This window comes from Saccopteryx leptura, chromosome 6, assembly GCF_036850995.1.
Source record: "Saccopteryx leptura isolate mSacLep1 chromosome 6, mSacLep1_pri_phased_curated, whole genome shotgun sequence".
Lineage (NCBI taxonomy): Eukaryota > Metazoa > Chordata > Mammalia > Chiroptera > Emballonuridae > Saccopteryx > Saccopteryx leptura.
This window is the reverse complement of record NC_089508.1, coordinates 71,732,112-71,756,886: the sequence shown is the minus strand read 5'-3', so window position 1 is coordinate 71,756,886 and position 24,775 is coordinate 71,732,112. Positions and strand designations below refer to the sequence as shown.

The following is a 24,775-nucleotide window of genomic DNA, read 5'->3' as shown; positions in this document are numbered from 1 at the left end:
AAAAACATAAAGCTATAGCATTAGATCCAAAATTAAGTCCAGTTCCAGTCTTTACTCCTCCTAATATGATAAAAAATATTATTCTACATCAACCACTTCACCTATTCCAATGCCTGATATTTTATACTAGTACCCTAATGTAATTCTCTATCTCCACATACTCCAAGGTGTTACTTAATCACACTTGAATAATGAGGAGTTAAACAAATACTATTTGTCCTCATACTCACTTAAGAAAGAGAGCTAAGCCCTGGCCGATTGGCTCAGTGGTAATGCGCTGGCCCGGCATGTGGATATCCTGGGTTCAATTCCTAGTCAGGAAACACAGGAGAAGTGACCATCCGCTTTTCCACCACTCCCCCTCCCTCTTCTTTCTCTCTGTTTCTCTCTCTCTCTCTTCCCCTCCCACAGTCATGGCTTGATTGGTTCCAGTGCATCAGCCCAGGCACTGAGGATGGCTCCCTGGAGCCTTCCCCTCAGGGGCTAAAAATAGCTGGGTTGCCAGCATGGCCCCAGATGAGCAGAGCATCAGCCCCAGACAGGTGTTGCCAGGTAGATCCAGTCAGGGTACATGCAGGAGGCTCTCTTTATCTCCCCTCCTATCACTTAGAAAAAAAGAAAAGGAGAGCTAGTATACCATTTGGCATGAAGAGAAAGACTACACCTAATGAAATACCTTTAATTTCTTCTCAAAAGATGTAAACATGTCTACTAAATCTTCTGTATATGACTTTTATGACCATAAAAATTCACTCTTACACTTCTTAAACATATATTTATTAGAACTTTAAAAGCATAAGGCCTTAGGGATACAAAGATGAAAGACATAGTGGCTCCATCCTCAATGACTATGGATTAACCTCAACAAAAGTCATTTCAATCTTGTAACAGGACTGCTTACAGACACTGTGTTCCCTTCTAAGCAATACATATTTTAATGACCAATAGTTGGTCATTTTTATCATTTCTCTGAATTCTTATTATATATAAAACATGAGATCAACTGAAGTTTATGCATTGAGTTGTTAACTACTCCTGTTGGTTCACAGGGTCAAAAAAAAGGTTGCTAGGTTGATAGAGGTAAATAAATGTCCCTAGTTATTCAGCGTGAGTGACTCATGCGGAGCCATTATATGCTTTTATGGAATAGACAGTAAAAGAAACACTTGAGAATTAATGGCCACTTCACTCAACTTCTTGGAAAAGGAGGTAGGAGAGAAATGAACTATAAGCAATATGAAACAGATCAGCATTTGTATTTACTAGTAACATTTCCTAACTTCTTCACCTTTTATTTTCCTTTTCCTCAATTGGAAGTTAAATGGATTCTTTTTCCACCTCTCTCTTCTCCTATCCAGCTAAACCACAATGAGACTTTAAAAGGGATTAGAGATTTTTAGATCCGATGGGAGTTTTAGATATCCGCTTTCCCTGTACTCACACTACTATACTTGATCATATCCAAGTATATTAGGGCTTCTCTCTGTAATTCAAGGCTGCACTTTATGTTACGGAGAGAGGGGTGTCTGACCCATGCTTAGATCTTTTTAAAGAACACATTTAAATTTATTATTGCACTGGTTTTATTCACATTCATGATGCGAAATCCCTGAAAGCCCATTCTGGTAGGCATGGTAGAAAACGCTTCAGTCACTTTAGTTTGCTCTATTACTCAGGGGCACCACATTCCATCTAGGAGCAAACTCTAGGGAGGTGGAAATCTCCTATACCTTCCCCTCTACTCTGCCTAGAGATACTGCCTATCCTATTCAAACCCAGCTGAGAGCAAGGGCGTCATAACCAACCCAGCTGGTAGAGACACCTTAGCTGCAATCAACCTTTAAACCCACTAATCCGGATTTACTACATTGTTTCAAACATTGTAATACAAAAGCTAAGAAATAACATTTCCCGGGTCTATTTTAGCGTGAGCATGTGTTCACTGCTTTCTACTCAGGAGTAACTGAAAGAACACAATGTTTTCAAATAGCACAGGTCTAAAGAGATGGGGACATATGCAAATAAATGCCTTACTTCACACACACCCCCATCTTCAAGAACAATGGGGAGCATAACATTTCCTTACAGTAACTAGAAATTATTAGAAATTCAAGTCAACTCAGTTCTTTATAGGTTCTAATGACATCTGCAATCTTAAAAAGTAGTGGGTTGCCTTCAATTAAAAAAAAAATCTTACTTTACCATTATACCAAAATCAAGAACCTACCATCTCATTGTTTAAAAAAAAAAAAGCCTGCAGGTTGACAAACATTTTGGGGGCCGGGAAAGTCCAACAAGGCACATTTCTCTTTTTAAAGTACCTCCTCCAGTTCAAGGGTAACACAATGGATTCGGTCTCAGAGCGCATTATTATATATACTTCCTCCTGGTATACATGTGTGCAGAAATGAATATTTACTTTGGAAAACAACAAAACAACTGAATGTACGAAGCTCAGCACGAGGCCGGGGTTTGCGGGCTCTCCCTCTGAATGACCGCGGCGGCGGCCGGGATACATGCTCGATGATGTCACCCCTAGATACTCCCTAGTGATGAACACCAACTGCTGGCCTTTTAAAGGAGACCATTTCCCAGCACAGCCGGGCGGCCGCCGAGCTCCACTCAAAGGTCCTGCGGCCCAAGCCCGGAAAGAGGGGGCGAGGCGCGGCCACCGGCGAGAGAGAGAGAGAGAGAGAGAGAGAGAGAGAGGGAGGAGGGGGCACCGGCCCCGGGCGCACCCCGGCTCGCCGGGCCGCGGCGGGCGGGTCGGGCCTGGGGGAGGCCCGGCTGCACCTGCTCCTCCCGCCGCTCGCCGCCCGAGGGCCGTTATCCCCCGGGGCCCGGCCCAGCCTCCGGCCCCCAAGGCTGACTCCCCGCCCCCAACCGCGTCCCGGTCCCCAGAGAAAAAGACAATACATTTTAACGCCGTTGGAGCTGCTGCTGGGCTGAGGAGGCTGCTTCTCCGGCTCCGGGGGGTGGGGTTCCCGCCGCGGCTCTCCCGGCGGCTCCGCGGGCTGTGGTTGCGGGCTGTCGTCGCCAGCAGCCCCGGGCACCTCGGACTTGCCAGCGTCCGCCATCCCGCCGCCACCGCCTCCGCCTCGGCCGCCTGCGCTAAAAGGCTCCGAGCGTGACAATGGCGGCGGCCGGGGAAGCGGTAACGGATCCCGATTTGAAAAGGCCCGGAGCGCTCAGTTGCCTGGATCTCGCGAGAACCAGTCGGGGCCTGGCGACTGGGAGATGGTGCGAGCCGGGGGTGGGGAGGTGGGAGTGTGGGGTGGGGGAAGGGCAAGGATGGGGTGGCGGGTCAGGGCTGCCATTGGTGCGGTCGGCCCTGCTCCAGGCGGTTGACTTGTCCAGAACTCCCTGATGGGGGGTCGTGCTCTGCCCTCCAGCCGGCCTGTCGCTTGGCGGCCAGTGGGGTCTTCGTCCAAAAGTTGGCTCTGGGTGTTAGAAATCTCTAGAGCTCTATTCAATTCAGACTATTCATTTCAGGTGGGAGAAGTTTAAATTAGAGACGCACACACCCTTTTGCATCTTTAAAGACATCTGTAAATCTTCAGGCTTCCCTCAGAAATCCTTTGAATAATGCAAATAAATCACTTGCCACTTCAATGCTTAGGCACCCTATGGACATGCAATAAAAAGTAAGTTATGACTGGTTGCAATTCACCAAAATGAATGGCTTTGAATTTCCTCTGTGTTCTGGTTGTTCTTGACAATAAGCCTTTCCTTAGAATTCAGCTATCGGCTTATAAAAAGAAGACTGGAGTTTTTTTAATTTTTCAGGCAGCAATGGGGAGAACCAGTAATTTTTATATAAGAAATCTACTAGATTGTCTAATAATAGACATTTTGGGTTTTGGTTATGTTTTTATTACAGGCTGATGAAAATTATATTTGAAGCAGTTATAGGCTCTCAAATTTTAATTACCATATAGAGTTTTAAAATATAGTCATAGATTTCCCCCTAAGTATGAAAAAGAACTCCATTAAGCTCAACTCCTAACTCTTTCCTTTTTCAGCTGAAAAGTTTAAAAACCTTTCCAAAGGTTTATCATAAAGAAGCAAACATATGATTTACATGCTTTGCAGAATATCACACACATTAATGGTAAAGGTGTAATTAGAAACATACTCAAGTATTACAAAATTTCTCATTCTTGGACATTTCAATACGCAGGTTTCTGTGCTTAATTATAAAGCATCTGATGCTATGCTAAAAAAGTTAACATGTCATCAAACACATAAAAATCAGAACAATTTTAATCATTAATGAGTACTCTTGGTAAAATACTACTGTTTAAGGTGCTACCGACATTGTTTCATAAACACAATACGCCTGACCTGTGGTGGCACAGTGGATAAAGCATTGATTGACCTGGAAAGCTGAGGTCGCCCTTTTGAAACCCGGGGCTTGTCTGGTCAAGGCACATATGGGAGTTGATGCTTCCTGCTCTTCCCCCTCCTTTCTCTCTCTAAAATGAATAAATAAATTTAAAAAATAAACACCATACACACTATTATAGTTGCCCTATTAAATTGTCTCTCCTCAGTCAATCCTAAGACTTAGTGTTTGTTGAAGAAGTGAATGGGCTTTTGACACAGAAAACCTGGGTTAGAACCCGAGCTCTGCCACTTTTCTGCCTGTAACTCCTTGGGCAAGTCACTTCTCAATTACTTTGTAATAAATAGGAATAGGAATATTTACCTTTCAGGATTAAGGTGAGGATTAAAAGAAAGCACTTTATGTATGTCTAAGTACTATATGAATGCAAAGTAGTATTACAATTCCCTATCCAGACTGGGCAGGGTTTTAGTTATAAAGAAGTCAGATAATACCTCCAAGTACTTTCAAAAAATTCATCACACTCTGTTATTCTTTTGCTATAGTAGTATTTAATGATGAAAACTTAACACCACATTCGTAGTATATTCTTGTAAGATCCTTCAATAGATCCAATTTAATATTTTTAAGAGGCTTTTATGCTGAAAACACAATAATAGGTGTATGAGGAATACAAAAATGAATATGGGCCTGTTGAGAGACGATGTTTACAAAAAGCACTGTTTGAATTCTATGATAAAGATTAAAGTAAAGTGTAATTAAAATTTTATTTACAAAAGGAGACAAGCCTGCCTGCTGTAGTGTGGTAATTAAAATATTCCATTAAAATATTTATCTTGATTATTGAGCTTTCTGGCCCCCTTTTAAATTTTATACTTAAGACAAACGCCTTATTCACTGTGCCTTAGTCTTGATTCTGTACATGCATAAAGGACAGAGGTTAGTTCCTACACGGGGATCCATTAGAGCTTCAGAGAAGAGCTGGATCTTTAAAAATGAAGAGCAACTTCTGAAGAGAAAATGATTAATTCTTACCACCCCATCTGACTGCTCCATAGATTAATCTTTCCTTCCTCTTTTGCTATTAGTATTGTACTTAACTTAGCTAAATCTTCAAAACAAAAAATAATTAACATCCTGTTGTTACACTCCATTTCTTTATTTTCCTTTTTCTTCCTCTACTAATTTTAAGCCCGTATATACATATGTAAAATAATTGAGGAACGCTTTAGCTTTTATCTTCTTAGAGTTCTCATTATGAATGTCATTCTTTGTAATTGCACAGAATATATGCGAAGTACAACTTCACATAACCACTTAGCTTTTTCTTACAACTTGAAATGTGTGTTTATTACGTGTGTGTGTGCATCTGTGGGAGAGAGGGAGAGAAGAGAGAGAGAGGCCATTATATAATACATATCTGGAAATTTAATCCTTAAATAATAGTGTCTGAAAACAAGATGGAAGTTATTATTCTCTTGAGAAAAAGTAGTGCAGAGAGAGGTATCCCAGAACTGATATGGTAGCTCCACAGTCATCGTAGACTCAGGTTCTTTCCATCTTAATCTTATATCACCTAGTGGAATGCTTCAATTCTTGAGGTCATCTATTCCTGAGATGGCTGCTGGAGCTCTAGGTATCTTTTCAACATTGGAGTCCGGGAAAGAGGGATTGTATCCAGAATTCTCACACAACACTTCCACACATGAGTCAAAATTTAATCACATGACATACCCAGCTGTAGGAAAGGTTGGCAAATAACTTCATTTGGGCTCACTGACCAGAGTTCTACTTCCAAAGAAGAGTCTCTAGTGACAACGACAATGTGATCATCCTTTTATCTTTGCTTTTGTGGTACATTATAACCACATTATTTGTCATTTCCAACAACATGGGTGGACCCAGAAGATATTATGTTAAGTGATATGTTAGACAAAGAAAGACAAATACAATATGATTTCAGTAGTGGACAAAATAAACAAGCAAACAAAACAAAAACAAACTTAAAGATACAGAGACCAAATTGATGATTGCCAGATGGGAGGGGGGTAGAGGGACTGGGTGAAAAAAGTGAAGGGATTTAAAAGTACAAATTGCCAGTTATAAAAGTAGTCATGGAGATATAAAGTAGAGCATAGGGAATATATCAATAGTCAATAATATTGTAATTATTATGTTGTCAGATGGGTCATAGACTTATCTAAGTGCTTACTTCCTAAGTTATATTAATGTCTAATCACTATATTGTACACTGAATGTTAATAAAATATTTTATGTCAACTGTAATTGAGTTTTTAAAATTTTTAAAGAATTAAATGACAAAGTCAAACAGAAATGATATGACTTGAAGTCAATTTGCTCGGCTTCATAAAATTAAATGTCTGAATTTGGAGCTATTGAGTTTCCAAACTTTAGAGAATTAAAACTTAAAAAGGAATTTATAACTTTCAAAAATACTACCGGTTATATTTGAAATCCATATGCAGTTATCTTTCGCATCATAGAAGTTCATTCATGTTGAAAATGTGGATGTTGGTATTGTCACTAAAAAGAAAAGTATAGTTATATTCTGACAATTATTTACTATTTCTGTCCTTTCCCATTCCCATTGCTCTGCTCAATTCAGAAATCTGTTGTGTTTTTTTTAACATTTAGCATTCTAAAAATAAATCCTGAAGATAGGACTCTACCATTCGAGTGAAGTTTAGAATTAAGGCAATTACCTGAATGATCCAGGTGAAATTCTACATTTACCTCAATTATTCAAATAATCCAGATATTGCCAAGGGTGCCAATTTAATTTATTGCTTAAATTCTTTAGACAATTGTTGGATTTTTTTTAACTTTACAATGCTGGAGTTATGACCCAATAACAGATTTACTTATGATCTTTGTAAAAATATTGAGACCTTTTTTTCTTTCAAGACTAAACATTCATTTAATTCCCAGATATTTATCTCAATTTTTATTCATGTTCTAATTTCTTAATTTAAATCATTTAATTTAAATTTTTCTTTAATTTCACCCCAGTAACTCCATTAAAAGGAGGATCAGCAGAGCAAATTTTCAAGAGCTCTGCCCTACCTCCCTTTCTTTAATCATTCCATGCCTGACCAGGCGGTGGCTCAGTGGACAGATCTCCACTGGGATCTGGAGAACCCAGGTTCAAAACCCCGTGGTCACTGGCTTGAGCACTGGCTCATCTGGTTTGAGCAAGGCTCACCAGCATAAGCCCAAGGTTGCTGGCTTGAGCAGGGTTCACTCTGTCTGCCATAGCCTTCCCCGTCAAGGCACATATGGAAAAGTAATCAATGAACAACTAAGGTGCTGCAATGAAGAATTGATGCTTCTCATCTCTCCCTTTCTGTCTGTCTGTCCCTATCCATCCCTCTCTCTGTCTTTCTCTGTCATAAATAAATAAATAAATAAATAAATAAATAAATAATTCCATGTATTGGGCTTTCTCTGTACATGGATATTATATGGTAGTACTTTTAATTATTCTAACCCAAAAAGTAAAATAGTTTCCCCTTATCCCCTTAAAAGTAAAATATGACCCCCAGTGGATGCCGAAAATTACAGATAGTACTGAACCATCATTGACCTCATAGAACCATTGGATAAGCCCTGGATTGCCTAAATCAAAACTTCTTATTTTGTGAGAAAAATAACCACCATTGCCTTTGGGCATTGCCATTGGATTTCTGCTGTCTCACTTTCATGAAACCAAACAGAATCCAACATTTTTACCCTTTTGCAGCCCTTTCTAACAAGGAGCACACTGTTCCTGGTGGTTGCTTATGAACTTAATTTGTTAGAAGCAATGATTATTTAGTAGTATGCAAATATGATACATTCTTCCTGGTGTATTGTAGAATAGTAGGCTAAAATGATTTCATGTCATTACATCTCAATTCACAAACTGTTTAAACATGTCAAAATATATATGTATATGTGTGCATATATACACCCACCTAAATATGTATTTAAACAAACTTGATTAGGTGTATTTCTATTGTTTTCATGTTTTACTTTATTTAGCAATCAGCCCAGAAAAGAAATAAAGCTTTGAATTAAGTAAAACAGTATAGCTATATTAAGTAGGATTTAATGTGCATAGACTTAGAAATGTACCAAAATTAGTAGGGCTGGGGGAACAAGGTCTAGTAGTGATTGCTAGAGTTTGAAAAACTACGAAGGGCAGGACTCATGGAGAACCATCACCAATAACCCCTGTTGCCCAAAATAACCCCTTTTTATACCCAAAAGCTATTAGCATAATGTCTCATCTCATCAGCCATTTGTTGATACCTACAAGGTTACTACTACAGAGATGAATAGTTTCTCTTTCTTTTCCTCCTCCAAAATTTTGTACCAGTGCCTCTCATTGGTAGAGTTCAAGTTGGAATGCTGCTGGTAACAGATTCTGAGAAATACATTATACAAGCAAGAGCTTTGAAGACTAAGGATGATGCTGAGTATCAATAAGTAATATTTGGTACAGTTTCTAAGCCATATGGCATATGTTCTCAGGTACCCTAATACAAAAGAAAGAATTACTATATTTGTTCATTTGTTCATTCATTCATTCATTCATTCATTCATTTATTCATTGTGTATGCTAGATTTAGGAATGCTTGCACTTCTAAATAAGATTAAGTATGTAAAATCACTTATAACCTATGTTATTCTCTTGAATCCACAAACCAATCTCAATTTTGAGTTCCACTAGATATTCTTGAGATTACTAAGGAGACTGGATGGTTATACTGTATAAGTAAATGTTCTGACAGTCCCAAAGTCATTGAGGAAATGTAGGTTTGCATTTACTTCCACCTATGATTCTGCACCTGACCTTCTGATATTTCTGGAAACTAGGGCCAAAAGCTTTTCTGGAAAATCAGACCTTATTCTTCCCCCATTGTTTATTGCTTTGTGCATCATCTAAAATTCTGAAACAGTCATATAAGAACAACTATGTACTATATATAAAATACTATGTAAAAACTATTAAAATTAATCAGTCCTCAGAATAAATAAGTTTATACTGTCCCCTTAAAATCTTCATATTTTAAATATATTTTTTTTTTATAAAATAGCCACTAAGTTCAACTTATTTTATACTGACTTTTAGTTAGTTAGCATTGGAAGATAGGCTCCTTTGTAGGTCTTTTCAATTATCTTCTATAGTTGTCTAAAGTGACTTTGTATCTTACTAAAACTTATTTAGTTTAGTTTTACTTAAAATAAGAGGAGTGTGAGTTTTGTTTGGCTAGCTTGGTTTTAGAAATCTGTTATCAAATAGGCAACTTCACACATTTCTGAAAAAATTCACCTCATGTTCTAGAAAATTATGCACTAAAAATAACTAGCAACCTAAGAAAATAAAGACAAGCTTCGACTGAGATAAAATCTTCACCAGATGACATGTCTGATAAAGATATATATCCAGAACATACAAAGAACTCTTAAAACTCAATGGTGAAGAAAACCAATCAACCAATTAAAAAGTGGGAAAAGATCTGAACAGAATTCATCAAAGAAGATATACAGATGTATAAATAAGCATAAGATGTTCAATATATTATGCCATTAGAGATACCACTACCTAGCTATTAGAATGTCTAAAATCCATAACATTGACAACACCAAATGCTGATGAGTGATGTGAAGGAACAAAAACTCTCACCTACTGGTGGTAGGAATGCATAATGGTACAGCCACTTTGAAACACAGTATTACAATTTCTTAACAAAGCTTTTACATACTTTTACCATTTAATCCAGAAACCATTTTCTTTCTTACTTACCTAAATGAGTTAAAACTTGCACATGAATGTTTAGAGCATAGTTCATCATAATTTCTAAAAATTAGAAAGTTAGTGGCTAAACAAACTGTGGTATACTAAGCAATAAAACGAAGTGAGCTATCAAGCCATGAAAAATCAAGGAGAAACCTTAGTTGCGTACTGCTAAGTGAAAAAGGCCAGTCTAAAAAGGTAACAGTGTACATGACTCTCTACATATACTCTGGAACAGACAAAATTTCAGCTACTATGAAAAGATCAATGGTCTCCAGAGCTTCACCAGGGGAATCGTGGGGAGGGGAACAATGAATAAGTTGAGTACGGGAGATATTTAGGGAAGTGAAACTATTCTGTTATGATATATAATGGTGGATATATGACATTATGCATTTGTTAAAACCCATAAAACAAAACAACATAAAGTGTGAACTCTAAACTATGGACTTTATTTAATAATAAATTTTCATTATTAGTTCATCAATAGTAACACATGCATCATACTAATGCAAGATGTTAATAGCAGATGAAACTGTAAGAGAAAAGAGGTGTATGGGAATTTTTTTGTAGTTTCTGCTGATGTTTCTGTAATCCTAAAATGGCTTTAAAAATAAAGTCCATTCAATTAAAAAAAAAACAACTGGCAAGATTTAGGGGGGTGGGGAATGATGTTGAAGAAAAATTCAATGTAAAATCCCTGCAACTTCACAACCAGGACACTACAAAAACATTTATAACTCTAATAAAAATACTAGCACAGTTAAAAATGAAAGTTAAAAACATACATTACAATATATAGAACTTCACAAAATATTTCGTTAAGGATGATGCAAAAGTATAAAAAAAGTTTGAATTATGAAAAGAAGGGCAGATGCACAAAGGTCAGGAAGAACTAACTATTCAATATGCATTTCAAGCCAGAGCACTTGGCAAAATGGAGCCAAGAGGAAGGAGTGGTGAGTGGGCATAATGCATAAGACGGCTTTCCTCCACAGCTTACTGCCTTCAGCTGTGTTAGTTAAGAGTTAAGCTGCTTTTACTTGGTAATCAAAACACTAATGTACTGAGGAAAATCATGTAGATATAATCCAATTGATCTCCGCATTTTATTGACATCCCTACTTGCCAATGACTGATTCATATTACAGAAACATACAGCGTAACAGAATAAACTGCTTTTGTTTCCCTGTTTCTTTCACCCAGCAAAATAACTTAAGCCAGTTAAATATATTATACTGTCATTATGGCTCACACATTCATGGAGATTATGCCCAAGGTACCCTACCATACTCATTAGATTCAACAGTAAATATAAGAGAGGGTTTGAAGTACACTTCAAATGAATCAGTTTAAGGCTTATATGCAGTAAAATTAAAACCAATTAAATAAAACTTTATAGATCATTCTGAATTGAAGTTTTTAGTGCATTTTTCTTTGCAGAAATGTTTAGCAGGAAAACATAACATTTCATTTTCGGTGGGACTCATCAAATAGCAGTAGATCATTATTTACACTAAAGTGTCATCATGCTCAATTCCTTTATGAGTCTACTTAGATAATTTCTTCACTGTTGACAGAAATCCCAAATAGCCATTTTCTAATCAAATGGAGTCATCCTATTACTGTACCCTCTAATCCAATTTCAGCATATTCATCATTGGCTACTTTCTAGCAATCAGATAGATGGTAAAATGACTCCATCTGATTTCCAAGGAAATTCAAGGGGGGGGACAGAGAGAAAATTAATAGGATTATAAAAAAAAAAGAAAAGAAAAAGGTCTTTCAGTCAGTCAATACTTAGTTGCAAAACTGAGAACGAGTCCATGAATCATTAGTTAATAACAGATTTTAAAATTGCTCCTTGTATTACTTCAGGATTATAGAAACAGACTTCCAAGAACCCTTGAATGCCAGGAGTTGTAAGTAAAATTATCTCTATCTGTATTTTTTAGGTAGAAGGCATGTATTACTTATTTGAATTTCAAAATCATTTTTTAATTGAATTTATTGGGGTGACACTGGTTAACATATTATACCAGTTTCAGGTGCCCGATCCTACAACACATCTCTGTATACTCTATTGCAGGGGTCTCAAACTCACCTCAGCATGTGGGCCGCAGAGCAAGATCACAGCCATTCGGCGGGCCGCACTAGGTCTACAAAAGGCAACTGTTACGCAACACTTTTCTCACTGCAGTTGAAAACAAAAAAAAAAAATCAGTACAACAAGCACAATTGTACATGCAGTTTACTCAGTGTCACAAAATGACCAGAAACTGTAGTTCGCATCACAACTGCTGTTAACTAAGCTAATATCTAGCTAGGATGCTAGAGAAATGAAAAATAAAAGTAGGCCCCTAGGCTTACTTAATTTTATCCAAAATATTTTGAACTTCGTGGATTAGATTGCGGGCCGCACAAAATTGTTCAGTGGGCCGCATGCGGCCCGCGGGCCGCGAGTTTGAGACCCCTGCTCTATTGTGTGTTCACCCACCCCAGACAAGTCTTTATCCATCACCATTTATCCCCCTTACCACTTTGTAGAAAAAAAGTATGGGTAGCTTCAAATGACACTTAAAGTAGGTAGGAATGCATTTTTTAAAAATAAACAGTTTATTTTTGGATATAGCTAATTATCTAATACTGTCTAAAGCCAAATAAACATTGGATTAATTTTTAAAATGTTTATAACAAAAGTAACTTATATTTGTCTTTAATTATTTTTAAATTTCTTTGTTTGAAAGTTTTAATATCTAATGCTTGAGTAAATAATATTTTAAATAAAAGGCACAGCAACGTTAAAACATTTCAGCTCAGAAAGAATAATCAAATTTCAGCCAGAAGCTTTTCATGAAAAGCTGAGGGTAACAAGTTGATGTAATAAATTCAAGAGATAATCCCACTGTTAAAAGTGAGAGCAAGAAGTCAACTGGAGCCAAAATGGCAAGGATTCATAGCAACCAAAACTTTCCTTCGAAAATAACTCTGAGCTGACTTGTTAGAAGAAATTCTTGATTTCAGTTCTTTTGTGACATTTTCATTCTAGAGTATAGTCATTACATCAGAACTGTCATGTTCTTTAAATTTTTATAGTTATCATGCCTTCTAACAAGGTAGATACTTAACATTTGTACTCTCTGACATCACAAAATGTCCAGGTGAAATAAGGGACAATGTCTATAGTGTATAGAAGGAGAAATAAAGAAACAAAGTGTTTAGAAATAAAACTAATCTATAGGTATATAAATTAAAATTTTCTTTTGATAGCTTAACATTTATTATTTAGTCCTAATAAATTAGATTTTTACCTTCATGCCTAACCAGATGATCATTTTTTCCATATTTTAGTATCCCCTTAAAAATAAATTTCTAAGACAACCATATATACACACTAGTAGTCAAAAATTTTGGCCAAAAGGTAGAGATATAAATGTGTTTATTTACTTCTTTTTTATTTACTAACTCCATTTCTAGTTTTATGAAGACATTTACATGTGGATGTATATTAAAACAGAAAACTTAAAGAAAATAATGTACCAGTACCTGAGGGGAAAAAAATCATATCTGTCAAGGCAACAGAGAAAAAAATGCATCTAAAAAGGCCTTAAATTCTTAATATAGTTACTGATTTCTAGCCGTTAATTTGACTCTGACATACCTGATAACTGAAAGAAAGGCAAATGCAATCAATTACATGCTATAATGCATTGTATATAAGAAGAGAACACACCACTTACCTTGGGATGGTTTCAGTAAGGAGAAGGGCTGAGAGAGTTCATTTCATGAAATTAATATTGAAAGATATTTTTGGAGGGATGTCACAAAAGAATAGAAAGTGCTATATTGGGGAAATCTTTAGCAAAAATCCTATAATTGGCATAGACCAGGTGTGTAAGCTGAGGTTTGTTTTATATATAGTATTTGTGTTATCTGAAAGTATAATGTCAAATAATAGTAAAGACAATTCTGGTTGGAAGAGGTCTAAACAATGCCAACCACATAGTTATCTTTCTAATAATTTGGATTACTCTGAAAATATACTGCTCACAAAAATTAGGGGATATTTCAAAATGAATATGAAGTGATAAAAAAGAAGCATTTGATTTTTTTTTATTAAACAAGAACATCAGAAAAGTAAATGACAAGTCAAAGAAAGTTGTTTGATTTTGCAAATGAGGTGCAAAACCAACTTTTATTTCATTGGTGAAGATGTGCTATACAAAAGGCTGAAAGTACTAGAGTATCTGCATGTTCCCTGATCCCCTAATTTTTGTGAGCAGTGTAAATCATAGACTATCCAGAAGTGTAGGTTAACCACATATATTTTGTGTGTGTGTGACAGAGACAGAGAGAGAGTCAGAGAGAGGGACAGACAGACAGGAAGGGAGAGAGATGAGAAGCATCAATTCTTTGTTGTGGCACCTTAGTAGTTCATTGATTGCTTTCTCGTATGTGCCTTGACTGAGGGGCTACAGCTGAGCCAGTGACCCCTTGCTCTAGCCAATGACCTTGGCCTCAAGCCAGCGACCATGGGGTTATGTCTATAATCCCACGCTCAAGTCAGCAACCTTGGAATTTCAAACCTGGGTCAATTGTGTCCCAGTCCAATGCTCTATCCACTGCACCACTGCCTTAACCACATGTTCTTTAGATGAATATTCAAATATTTCATTTCTTTCAACAATGTTTTTAAAAATAAAATTTGGGCAGCAAACGTTGGTAAGAATCTAAAATACAGGTATTCTGGGTTTTATTATACAGTATTCTTCATTAATTTTTTGGCAATAGAGAATAAAATATAAATTGTTAACCTCTGTGCTTCTGCAGAACTCTGTAGAAATTGCCAAGTTGTTGTGCAATGTATCTCATCAAGGGTAGACACCAAATCTGAACTATGTTTGTAACCCAGAACCTAAATACATTATGTTTTCTTGAATCAGCCACTTGGCAGACTCTTCAGAGCATCACTCATTTTCATACAGCTTGAAAAAGGTTGGGGTCATGCACCAACTAACACCAAGGAACCTAATTTATAGTCAAATTTTTCTTTGGCATCAATTCAAAATCATTAACTAAAAACACTTTATCAATTGAAGTAGGTATGGATTTTTTTAAACAAAAACCATCCAGAGAAACCTTCAAAATCTAACTATATCTATATTATGTTAATGACATGACAGATCAGCATTCACTCAAATGATCTCTGAACCAATGTACATATTCTACTTTCTAAACTGGGTTAGAATTATATTTGTAGCATCCAGATTTTTTTAATCAATGTCTTGAGCATTTACTATGTAGCCATACTTAAAGTCATAAAATTTCAAGTCAAGGTCTCCAATCATATTAAGTTCTTGGAGTAGGGCCCATACATCAACAGTAGAATCATGTAACTTAGTCCTGCTTCCCTGATCTGGACTTGAAAAGAGAATGGGTGATGAGAGATAATTGTATGGAAATACAGAATGGAGTAAACTATAGTGTTTGTCCAGATAATGTCAAAATCAAAATCAAATAATTAAATTCATAAAGTTTTATTAATAGCATACAAACAAAATGGTTAACCCCTGCACTTACATGAATAGAATAATCTTGCAACAGTCTAGAAACATACATAGAATAATAGATGGAAGAAAATGACCTCCTTTCCCATACTCTATAAGTGACTGCATTGCTAGAATACAATTATTGCTAGCACCTTGTTTCTTGAAGAATGGTTCTGAGACCAGCAACCTCTGACCTCACCTGGGATATTGTTAGAAATGCAGAATCTGAGACCCAACCTCACATTTACTGAATGAGAATGTACATTTTAGCAAGATCACCAGGGGATTCATATGCACATAAATTTCAAGAGGCACTAATATAGCACCTGGTACCAAATACATACATATTTATATGGATGTTAGTGAGCTTTTTAAAAAGTCAATAAAATCATGGCTATGATCATGTTACTGGAAGAAGATACTTCTATTTTTTTCTTGGTGGCCAGTTAATTCACTTATAGTATAGGGTGTTCACTAACTTTAAATGAAAAAGAATAACTTTTTGTTTCAATAAAGTCTTATTTGAGCTCCCAGTTATACATTGCCCATTTTTTTTGTAAGACCATAACATTTTCTAAATTGGGAAATATTCTAAATCACCACAAAGTTTGTCTTCACTTTATTATTAAATTATAACACACCTTTACACTATTTTATTTTATTTTTACATGAACTATGACCCAATCCTGTATTTACATTATCCCAATCGCTGACAATTTAATAATTTATAAGGTCAATAGTTGAATTTTTAGAAAATCTACAGGTGTTTGCAACTTGTAGGTTCTGGATATAGTATCCAAACGTGAATAGAATTGGAACCTTATAACGGAATTTGGAGACAAGACAACTAAGGGAAAGGTGATTTGTTTTTATTGCTTTGTTTTGCTTTCAGCGCGATTTAGGCATGGTTATATATACTTAACACTATTTAGAAAACGTGCCTTACAAGTACATACGGGCTTTATCCGAGTGTCCCTTGCTTGGTGTCTTCCAGCTCCTGTGTGGAAGCTGGGTCTTACTACGCAATGTTTCAGCACTACGGACAGCGCCTAGCACTTACACGAAAAAGGGAAGGGATCTGGTTAGGCTTACGTAGAGGAGAAACGGTGGAAGACCGGAAAATAACTCCAAACGCCGCATGCAGTCCCTAATTAAATCTTTCACTCGCGTCTTTCCCGTATTGGAGAAGAAAAACGTAAGAATTTAGAGCCCTCACAAACACATGCACGCGCGCGCAAATGTTTACACACTGCTACATCGAAGAAATCCATGCACATTTTCCTGCAAATACACTCGCGCGCGCACACGTACTTCGCGGGCGCCCACGTCCTCTACCTCTCACCGACAGATACAGACATTTACACACGTAGGCCAGGAAAGCGCTAACCACGGTCCTGTGTCTCCACGCAGGTTCCCAGGACACGCCTTTTACATTATTACTGAACCGATCAGCGATCACAGACAAACCTGCCAACAATTAAGTCTACTCGCTGGATTTCATCTCCATGGCAACAAGCATGGAAGGTGAGAAAACCTTGCCTAAGAAGTAACTTTCTCCCCCTACCCTCCGCATTAACTAAAGGTTTCCCATGCAGGTCCAGATGAGAAGCATGTCCTCATTCTCTTGTATTTCTGAAGCTAGGAAGAGGGAAAGGAGATGGGGGGAAGGAGCCTGCAGGTCTGGTGAGTTTAAATTGTAAAGGAGAAAGAGCACTAATATTTCTGCTGCTGATGCTACTGCCAAAAAGAAAAAGCAAAACAAAACAAAAGAGCATGTGTTTGTGTGTAATCAGTTTGCTGATGCTTCTCCCATGTTTTGTAGGTTACGTGCTTCTTCAGTTTAATATGTCCAAAGAGAACTGGAGAAAAACAAGGCAGAATAGAAATGATAGTCTAGGGTTTTTTTGTGAGACATTTTGAGAATTTCCAGACAAGGTTTTTAGTGCTTTGAAGGAATGAAAATCGGAGTCCTTGAGGAGTCATCCAAAGATTGTTTTAAGAAGAAAATTCTCTTAAGGTTGAAATATGAAAGGTTTGGAGGAGGGTGGATTCTGGCAGATCCCAAGGTTTTGGATCCCTGGGAAGGCCTGAAATTTATGCACTTCATCATGATGAAGATATCTGGGTTTGTAATTTAAGGTTTTCCTTTGATTCCAACATACTCCATTCTAAATGTTTAACTAGCTCTGTGCAGATACAGCCTCAATCATATTTCTTTTCCTTCTTTACTTTTAATGGGATTTAATAACCTTGATATATAGTAGGTAGTGTGTATGTGTGCATATGGGAGGATTCATTATTTTTTAGGCTTGGATTTTCTTATATGTCTTATTTAATGAAATTATAAATGTTCATATTATTAGCATTAGAGATGATTATATATCCAATGACAAATATTAAAATACTTTTCACCCAGAACATCATATTTTACTATAATAGTTGTTATTTCAGATTTACTGTTTGGAATATTATTAATACATAAATAAATGGGAAAAAAAACCTGTTGATTAAAATAAAATACAGGAATTTTTTTATTTTTAATGGACACATACTTTTCAATATTGGTTCTTCAATTGCACATTGCTGCATACAAATTAAACCAGTATATATTTTGAAAAAATGAATTTTTATTCCTCTAATCAGCAAACTTATTTCATAGAAGAAACAAACATCACACATTTGCTTGACTACTCAAAATGGTATGATCTGTAAGACTTAACATAGAAATATTTTATTTATTGGTTACCAACTACAAAGCAATTCAGTGAGATTTGGGTCTTTTGGTATCTACAGGTATATCTTTGGCCCAATCCTATGACTTGTCAGGACTTAGAGATCCCAGTTTTTGATAATTGCCATGAAGGAAATGATGTGTTTTCAACTAAATTGTTCATTTCTGAAAGTACCTAAATATTTATTCTAGTGAATATAGCTTGAGGCAATATTTTATCATTGCAATAGTACTACAAAAGTGTACTTGAGTGCTTTAATCATAATACATATGGACCTTGGTATTTAAACTGTGCAATGTTGATTTTTGTACCCATTTTTTTGTTATGCAGTATGTTTAAAATAACTCTCACTGCACAATTTTGCATTCTAATCTTTTTCAGAAATTTTATTTAACTATTTGTTCTCATAAATGTTTATTTATTAATGGTTTTATAACTTTGTGATGTTAATTTTTCTCCTTTTTCTTTCATTTACTATTTCCCAGTAAACAAGATATTAAGATGATGGTTTCCCTCTGAGGTAGGCATTAAAATGTCTGTTGTGCAGGAAGAACCTGCTGCTTGCTTTATTTATTTATTTATTATTGCTTTTCTGTCTCTTTCAGGGATTAGAGAAATTGAAAATATATCATTTATCCACAGTTGTTGAGTAATTTTTGGATACTTATTAATTACGAAGACATCAGTGTTGTAACTGAAGACTTCTATTTATCCTAACAGTATCTTGTTATCAACATTGCTTTTATATTATATTATCCTCTATACCAATAAAAAGATTCAAAGCCAAGCACATTTAGCAGTATATCTTCAAATACTTTAGACTTGGTGTTGAAATGAGTCAAGTTGTTTATTTCACAGAACAATAAAAACTGAAAGTTCGGGCAAATACTTGAAAAATTTAAGCCTGAAAATACTGGTATTTCAACTGCTATGTATATGGCCTAAATTACCAAGAGCTTTTTTTTTTTCTTTCTGAAGACATCCCTAAACAATTGCTTAACTTCTTACTTATTTACTTGTACAGACCCAGCCTACATCAATGGCCAGACTTTCTTCAACTGGAAATACTACCCTTTATTCTCCTTGACCTGTATATTTTGTTTTCATTTTTAGTAGAAGTAGAATTTTAAGATTAATATAAAAATCTAAGTTTTTCCTTTTATGATATTAACCAAGCATCTGTTTTTTCTTACCTCAAATTTTTATTGAAAATAGAAATTTTATAGCTTTTTTGAACTCCAAGTGAATTTATTTGTTTCTACCTTGAAAAACTGAATGTATGGTCATGTCCTCATTATTGAAAGTACTTAGTCTAATGATCTCAACTTACTAACTTTTAACTTTTGTGCAAATAAAACTTCTTTTCTATCAACTTTCCTTTATAGCTTGACTCCATTTTCTCTTTACCCATCACTTCTAAACCCTCTTCAATTTAGTGTCCCTCCTGGACAGTCAACTGAAATTTTTAAATGATGAAAAAATTCTGAATGGCAACGCTGAGTTTTTCAGTGCCTAGTTCCCATTACCACTGAAGAATTTGGCACTGTTCATGCACACCTTTTAGACGCTCTAGCCTCCTTTGTTCCGGGTGAACTTCCTACTACAGATTTACTCATGTCTCTGCTTACTCTATAGACAACTTCTCAGCAGATCCTATATTCTCCTTGTAAGAGAACCACTCATTGATGCTCATTCCTAGTTTTTTTTTCTATTTTCAATCCTTTCTAGTACCTGCAAATAGAACCTCAGTGGAAGTACAACAAAATTGCTTTCATGATCAATCCAGAGCAAGTAAGTCTGGCTTCTTACAGGACCACATTTCAAATATTAGAACGCAGCTATCGTATTCCTTTATCTTGATCTTTCCTTTCTTAGGCAAAACTCAGCAGTTCTTTCTATCTCTTAAATTTTGATCTGCAAAGTTTTGATGTTACTATGTATTGGACTCTCTCCATCTGTGATGCTTTTTTACTTCTTTTTTGGGGGGGAGGGGAAGGATGCTTTCTTTTATACAAACTTTATTTGAAAACAATGCCCTTAAGATATTCTTCCCACTCGCAATTTTAGGCTGAACAAAGTGATCTGGATTAATTTATTTTAAACTGCCTATTAAAGTATTTACTATGTGCCACTAATTCACAAAGTTCAAAACAAAATCTTTCATTTACTTTCTAAATTTACACTTTACTCATGTTTTATTTATTTTGGTGAATGAAAAGACTGTCTTTACACTTGTGCAGTTTAGTAGAGTGGTGTAACCTCTGATGCCTCTTTCTTCATGTCCCACTATATCAGTTGCCGAATCCTGTCCCTCATATGTTTATAAATATCTTTCAAACTCATACCCTCTTCCACCCATATACTTCCTAGTCCAGGCCCTTATTGCTTTTCACCTGGGCCATTTTTTCCCACAGTGCTTCCTTGCTGAAATCTATGAGTACTTAAGTCTTGTCATCAAAACACTTGGCCTGCAGGCAAATGAATTTCAAACTTAGACTAACAGTCAAGATATTTCACATTTTAGAGCTTCAACCTGTCTTTCCAATAGTTTGCTTCCATACTCTCCTTTGCTTGGGCCAAATTGCTCACTATCCTCCATTTTGTAGCTACCCATGTTTAGGAAGATACCTTGTTTTAAGACAATAGTGACCAATTAGTTCTGTTGTATTGCTATAACTAGAAAACATACTTTTTTGTTTGTTTAGTCAGTTGGTGAGTTTTCATAAAAACAGAGTATAGGATTAATCACTGGCTAAGAGCTAACTTAACAGGACTTAAGCCTTCTAATGATCAGCTGTAACCCTGTGTCTGTGTACATTATGATTTTTAAAAAACACATAAGTACTCAATCTAGGCTATTCCTACACAATGGCAAAATGAACTAGCTGAAAAATTTACAGATTATTGAAACTGCCCAGATGTTTTAACTTTTGTGATACAAATTATTGCAGGTTAGGGTCCTCAGAAATCAGATTCTGAGACAAAGTTTACTGTGCAGGATGTTTACTAAGTAGAGCCCTTGGACTCAACCCCTGTGGAAGAGTGGGGAATTAAGCAGGAGTGGAAAGAAGTTGAACTGTAGCGTAGAACCAATGACAGTCTTGGTTTATCTCTGTGCAATTCTAGAGCTGGAATGATCCTTCAGAGTTGTGCTCCTTAGAGTCAAGATAGCAATATTTTTCTTCCTACATAATCAGTCATTGAAAATAGTCTTCTCTAAGAAATGTCCTGACCTTGAAGAGGAAGCTTTCAGCTATTGAAGCCATCTGTAAAAGGGACTAACAGTTGACTATGTCCATGCTGGCAGCTCTCCAGCTGCTGGGCAAGTCATTCATTTAAGGGAGTCTGCTGGGCACCACACAGTGTTCACCAGTGAGCCAGGTTTATTGCTTTCTCTTATTCATATGTCCCCTAAAATATTCTAATGAGATGGATTAGTAAGATCGTGGCTCTAATGAAAAAATAATTCAAACAAGTTATTTGGCTAAATCAGTAAGTTACGTGACAAATGATGTTTGGTCCATCATCTCAAAGTAGAAACATCCTACTTTTTAGTTTCTCCACCCATTAAACAAATCATATATGGATCTCAACAAAAGACCTTCAATTGACAAAAGCAATTAAATTAGAGATTTCAACAGGAAAAAAATGTTCTAGTAAGTCCCAAGGTCATTAGATATTCAGTCCAGTCTCCTATACCTTCTATGGGATAAATTGTACAATAACTCAATATTCAGAAAAAACATTCTGAGCCACTTAAGTGATTCTAAATTTTTTAAAAACTATATTCACTATAGCATACTTATTAGAACATAAAAATTATTGAATAGAAATAAATTCAACAGAGGGACTGAGACAATATTTTTTTTCTTTTATTAAGCAAAGAAAAAGTGAAGTAATCATCACACTCCAGAATGTATTATATAATCCAAGCCATTATAAAATAAAATGTGTGATATTAATGGGTGTATTAGTTGGCAAATAATTTTTGAAATTTGCAAGGCTTGTTCTTATTAATTGCTTGCTTTCTTCACTCCTTACCTCCCACTCCTCAAAACAGAAGGACCATTTTAATATACATAGTTCTTAAAAATTATAAGAAGAAACAACAATGAAAAACAAAATTCCAAAATGAAAACATTAGCAATCTATCAATCTCAGATATTGGATGATAAGCTATTTGGTGACAGTCCTCTCAAGAAAAGTGTTTGTGGATTAGTAACTGCTGATTTAATCAACAGATCTTAATAATAATTAATTTAATTAACATTAAAACATCAAATGGGAAAATTTTTAAATTTTATTTCAACATACACTTTCCCAACAGTTTTTCTGTAGTTTTAGAATTTCTGTCTAGTAGGAGCTTAGGGGTGGGAATCTGGTTGAGAGAGGACTTATCTTGAAGCTACATTTCCATAGAAAACATACTGTTTAATTTGGACCAGGCATCCCCAAACTACGGCTCCCTAAGGCCATTTATCCGGCCCCTGCCACACTTCTGGAAGGGGCACCTCTTTCATTGGTGGTCAGTGAGAGGAGCACTGTATGTGGCGGCCCTCCAACGGTCTGAGAGACAGTGAACTGGCCCCCTGTGTAAAAAGTTTGGGGACCCCTGATTTGGACTGTATGTTTATTTAGGGTGTTCTGACAGCTAATGGAGTTGGTGGAAAGATGGCTAATGGTCCATCCACAGCTACTGCTACCTGTTACTTGCAAGTTGCTATGTTAGGTACTACACTTATAAACAAAAAAATTTTTAAATACAATTTCTCTTTAACAAATTGAGATTCAGTGCATGGAGTAGTAGCAGAAAATACATGGACAGAAGTCTAAAAGCTAAGGAGCAAAAAAGTGAGAAGATATTAAAAAGATAAGAATTTTATCAGACTAAATGGCACTAGAGGTAGACCTTGAAACGTGAACTTGAGGGAACTGGACCAGCTAACACCCTGTCATTATTTATGGTAGTATCCACACATGAAAATTAGATGACAATTTAGGTCAAAGAAGCAGTGACTTGGCAATACTTTTAATTAAAAGCTTTTAGATTTAATTATTTGAATATTTACCTTCATACTTAATTTCATATTTAGCATATATAGGAACAGTTTTATGTGTCCACAAAAAAAAATCTGTAACTACTAAAATAACAGTCACATCTCCCATACTAATTTGGTCCTGATTTATATCTACTGATGTTTTCAAACATCTTTTGTGAGTTAACTCAAGAGGGTTTGAAAAATTCCAGATTTTATAAGGCAATTACCTGCTCAATACCACACATGGATGAAACTAATCTGATTCCAATTTTATATCTAGGCCAAGAGGTGACTCCAGCTGGAATTCTGAAGAGCCACAATGATGTGACAGTGAATAATGAGTAGTATCTACTGCAGCAACTCTTCAGCTAAGATGAGTGTCAACGAAGTATCAGCTTTCTCATTGACTTTGGAGCAAAAAACTGGCTTTGCTTTTGTTGGGATTTTGTGTATTTTCTTGGGACTTCTTATTATCAGATGCTTCAAAATCCTGTTAGATCCGTATAGTAGCATGCCTTCCTCTACGTGGGAAGATGAAGTTGAAGAGTTTGATAAAGGGACATTTGAATATGCACTTGCGTGACAGTTCCAGCTTTATGATTATTATTAGTGTTATGTTATTGGGACAAGTGATGGATACAGTTGTAATTACCTTGAGTGTGCTGGAGAGAGGCTCATTTCATTCACTGAATTCAATAAATGTATATATTAATTCATCCACTATGTTGCATAAATGATAAACTGTTGTTAAATTTCCTCACTTTCCTCTTTCCCCCAATATTGAGGTTTCTAATAAATATAGTAGAAGGATCACTTCAGCCGTATATATCTTTATTCTTTTTTTTTTTTTTTTTTGTATTTTTCTGAAGTTGGAAATGAGGAGGTAGTCAGATAGACTCCCGCATGTGTCCGACCGGGATCCACCCAGCACGGCCACCAGGGGCGATGCTCTGCCCATCTGGGGCATTGCTGTGTTGCATCCAGAGCCATTCTAGCACCTGAGGCAGAGGCCATAGAACCATCCCCAGCGCCCAGGCCAACTTTGCTCCAATGGAGCCTTGGCTGCAGGAGGGAAAGAGAGAGACAGAGAGGAAGGAGAGGGGGAGGGGTGGAGAAGCAGATGGGTGCTTCTTCTGTGTGCCCTGGCTGGGAATCAAACCTGGGACTCCTGCATGCCAGGCCAACACTCTACCACTGAGCCAACCAGCCAGGGCCCCCATCTTTATTCTTATCTCAAACATCTGCCTTAAATCTCTGCTTTCTTTCTGTGCTATGAACTACTAGAGCAGGGGTTGGGAACCTATGGCTAA

At 36.4% G+C, this 24,775-nt stretch overlaps 2 protein-coding genes across 7 annotated transcripts in view; one reads left to right on the top strand and one right to left on the bottom strand.

Moving 5' to 3' along the window:
* MYEF2 (myelin expression factor 2) overlaps nt 1–3,231 on the bottom strand; it is a 30,452-nt gene extending 27,221 nt beyond the window's left edge. For both annotated transcript variants that reach the window (XM_066388169.1, XM_066388170.1), the window contains exon 1: nt 2,917–3,231. In XM_066388169.1, the coding sequence (XP_066244266.1) occupies nt 2,917–3,077 (161 nt within the window). In that variant the 5' untranslated portion in view covers nt 3,078–3,231. The remainder of the gene's footprint in view (nt 1–2,916) is intronic.
* CTXN2 (cortexin 2) lies at nt 3,134–24,180 on the top strand. 5 transcript variants are annotated; one of them, XM_066388163.1, is made up of 4 exons: nt 3,134–3,240; nt 17,105–17,218; nt 18,912–18,946; nt 23,746–23,799. In XM_066388163.1, exons 1-3 carry the CDS (start codon nt 3,134–3,136, stop codon nt 18,943–18,945), a joined length of 255 nt encoding a protein of 84 aa, XP_066244260.1. In that variant the 3' UTR covers nt 18,946; nt 23,746–23,799. The 5 variants fall into 5 exon arrangements, with proteins under 5 accessions (XP_066244260.1, XP_066244262.1, XP_066244263.1 ...); XM_066388165.1 differs by lacking the exon at nt 23,746–23,799 and adding an exon at nt 19,032–19,197; XM_066388166.1 differs by lacking the exon at nt 3,134–3,240 and adding an exon at nt 16,800–16,889 and having other exon boundaries at nt 23,746–24,180.
* The last annotated feature ends 595 nt before the right edge of the window (nt 24,181–24,775 follow it).

Excerpts from the sequence above, each read along its gene's own strand:
- CTXN2 (XM_066388163.1), top strand. The coding sequence starts at position 3,134 with ATGGCGGCGGCCGGGGAAGCGGTAACGGATCCCGATTTGAAAAGGCCC. Across the intron at positions 3,241-17,104 it reads GGCCTGGCGACTGGGAGATG|GTTCCCAGGACACGCCTTTT; the intron begins GTGCGAGCCGGG and ends GTCTCCACGCAG. Across the intron at positions 17,219-18,911 it reads CATGGCAACAAGCATGGAAG|TAAACAAGATATTAAGATGA; the intron begins GTGAGAAAACCT and ends ACTATTTCCCAG.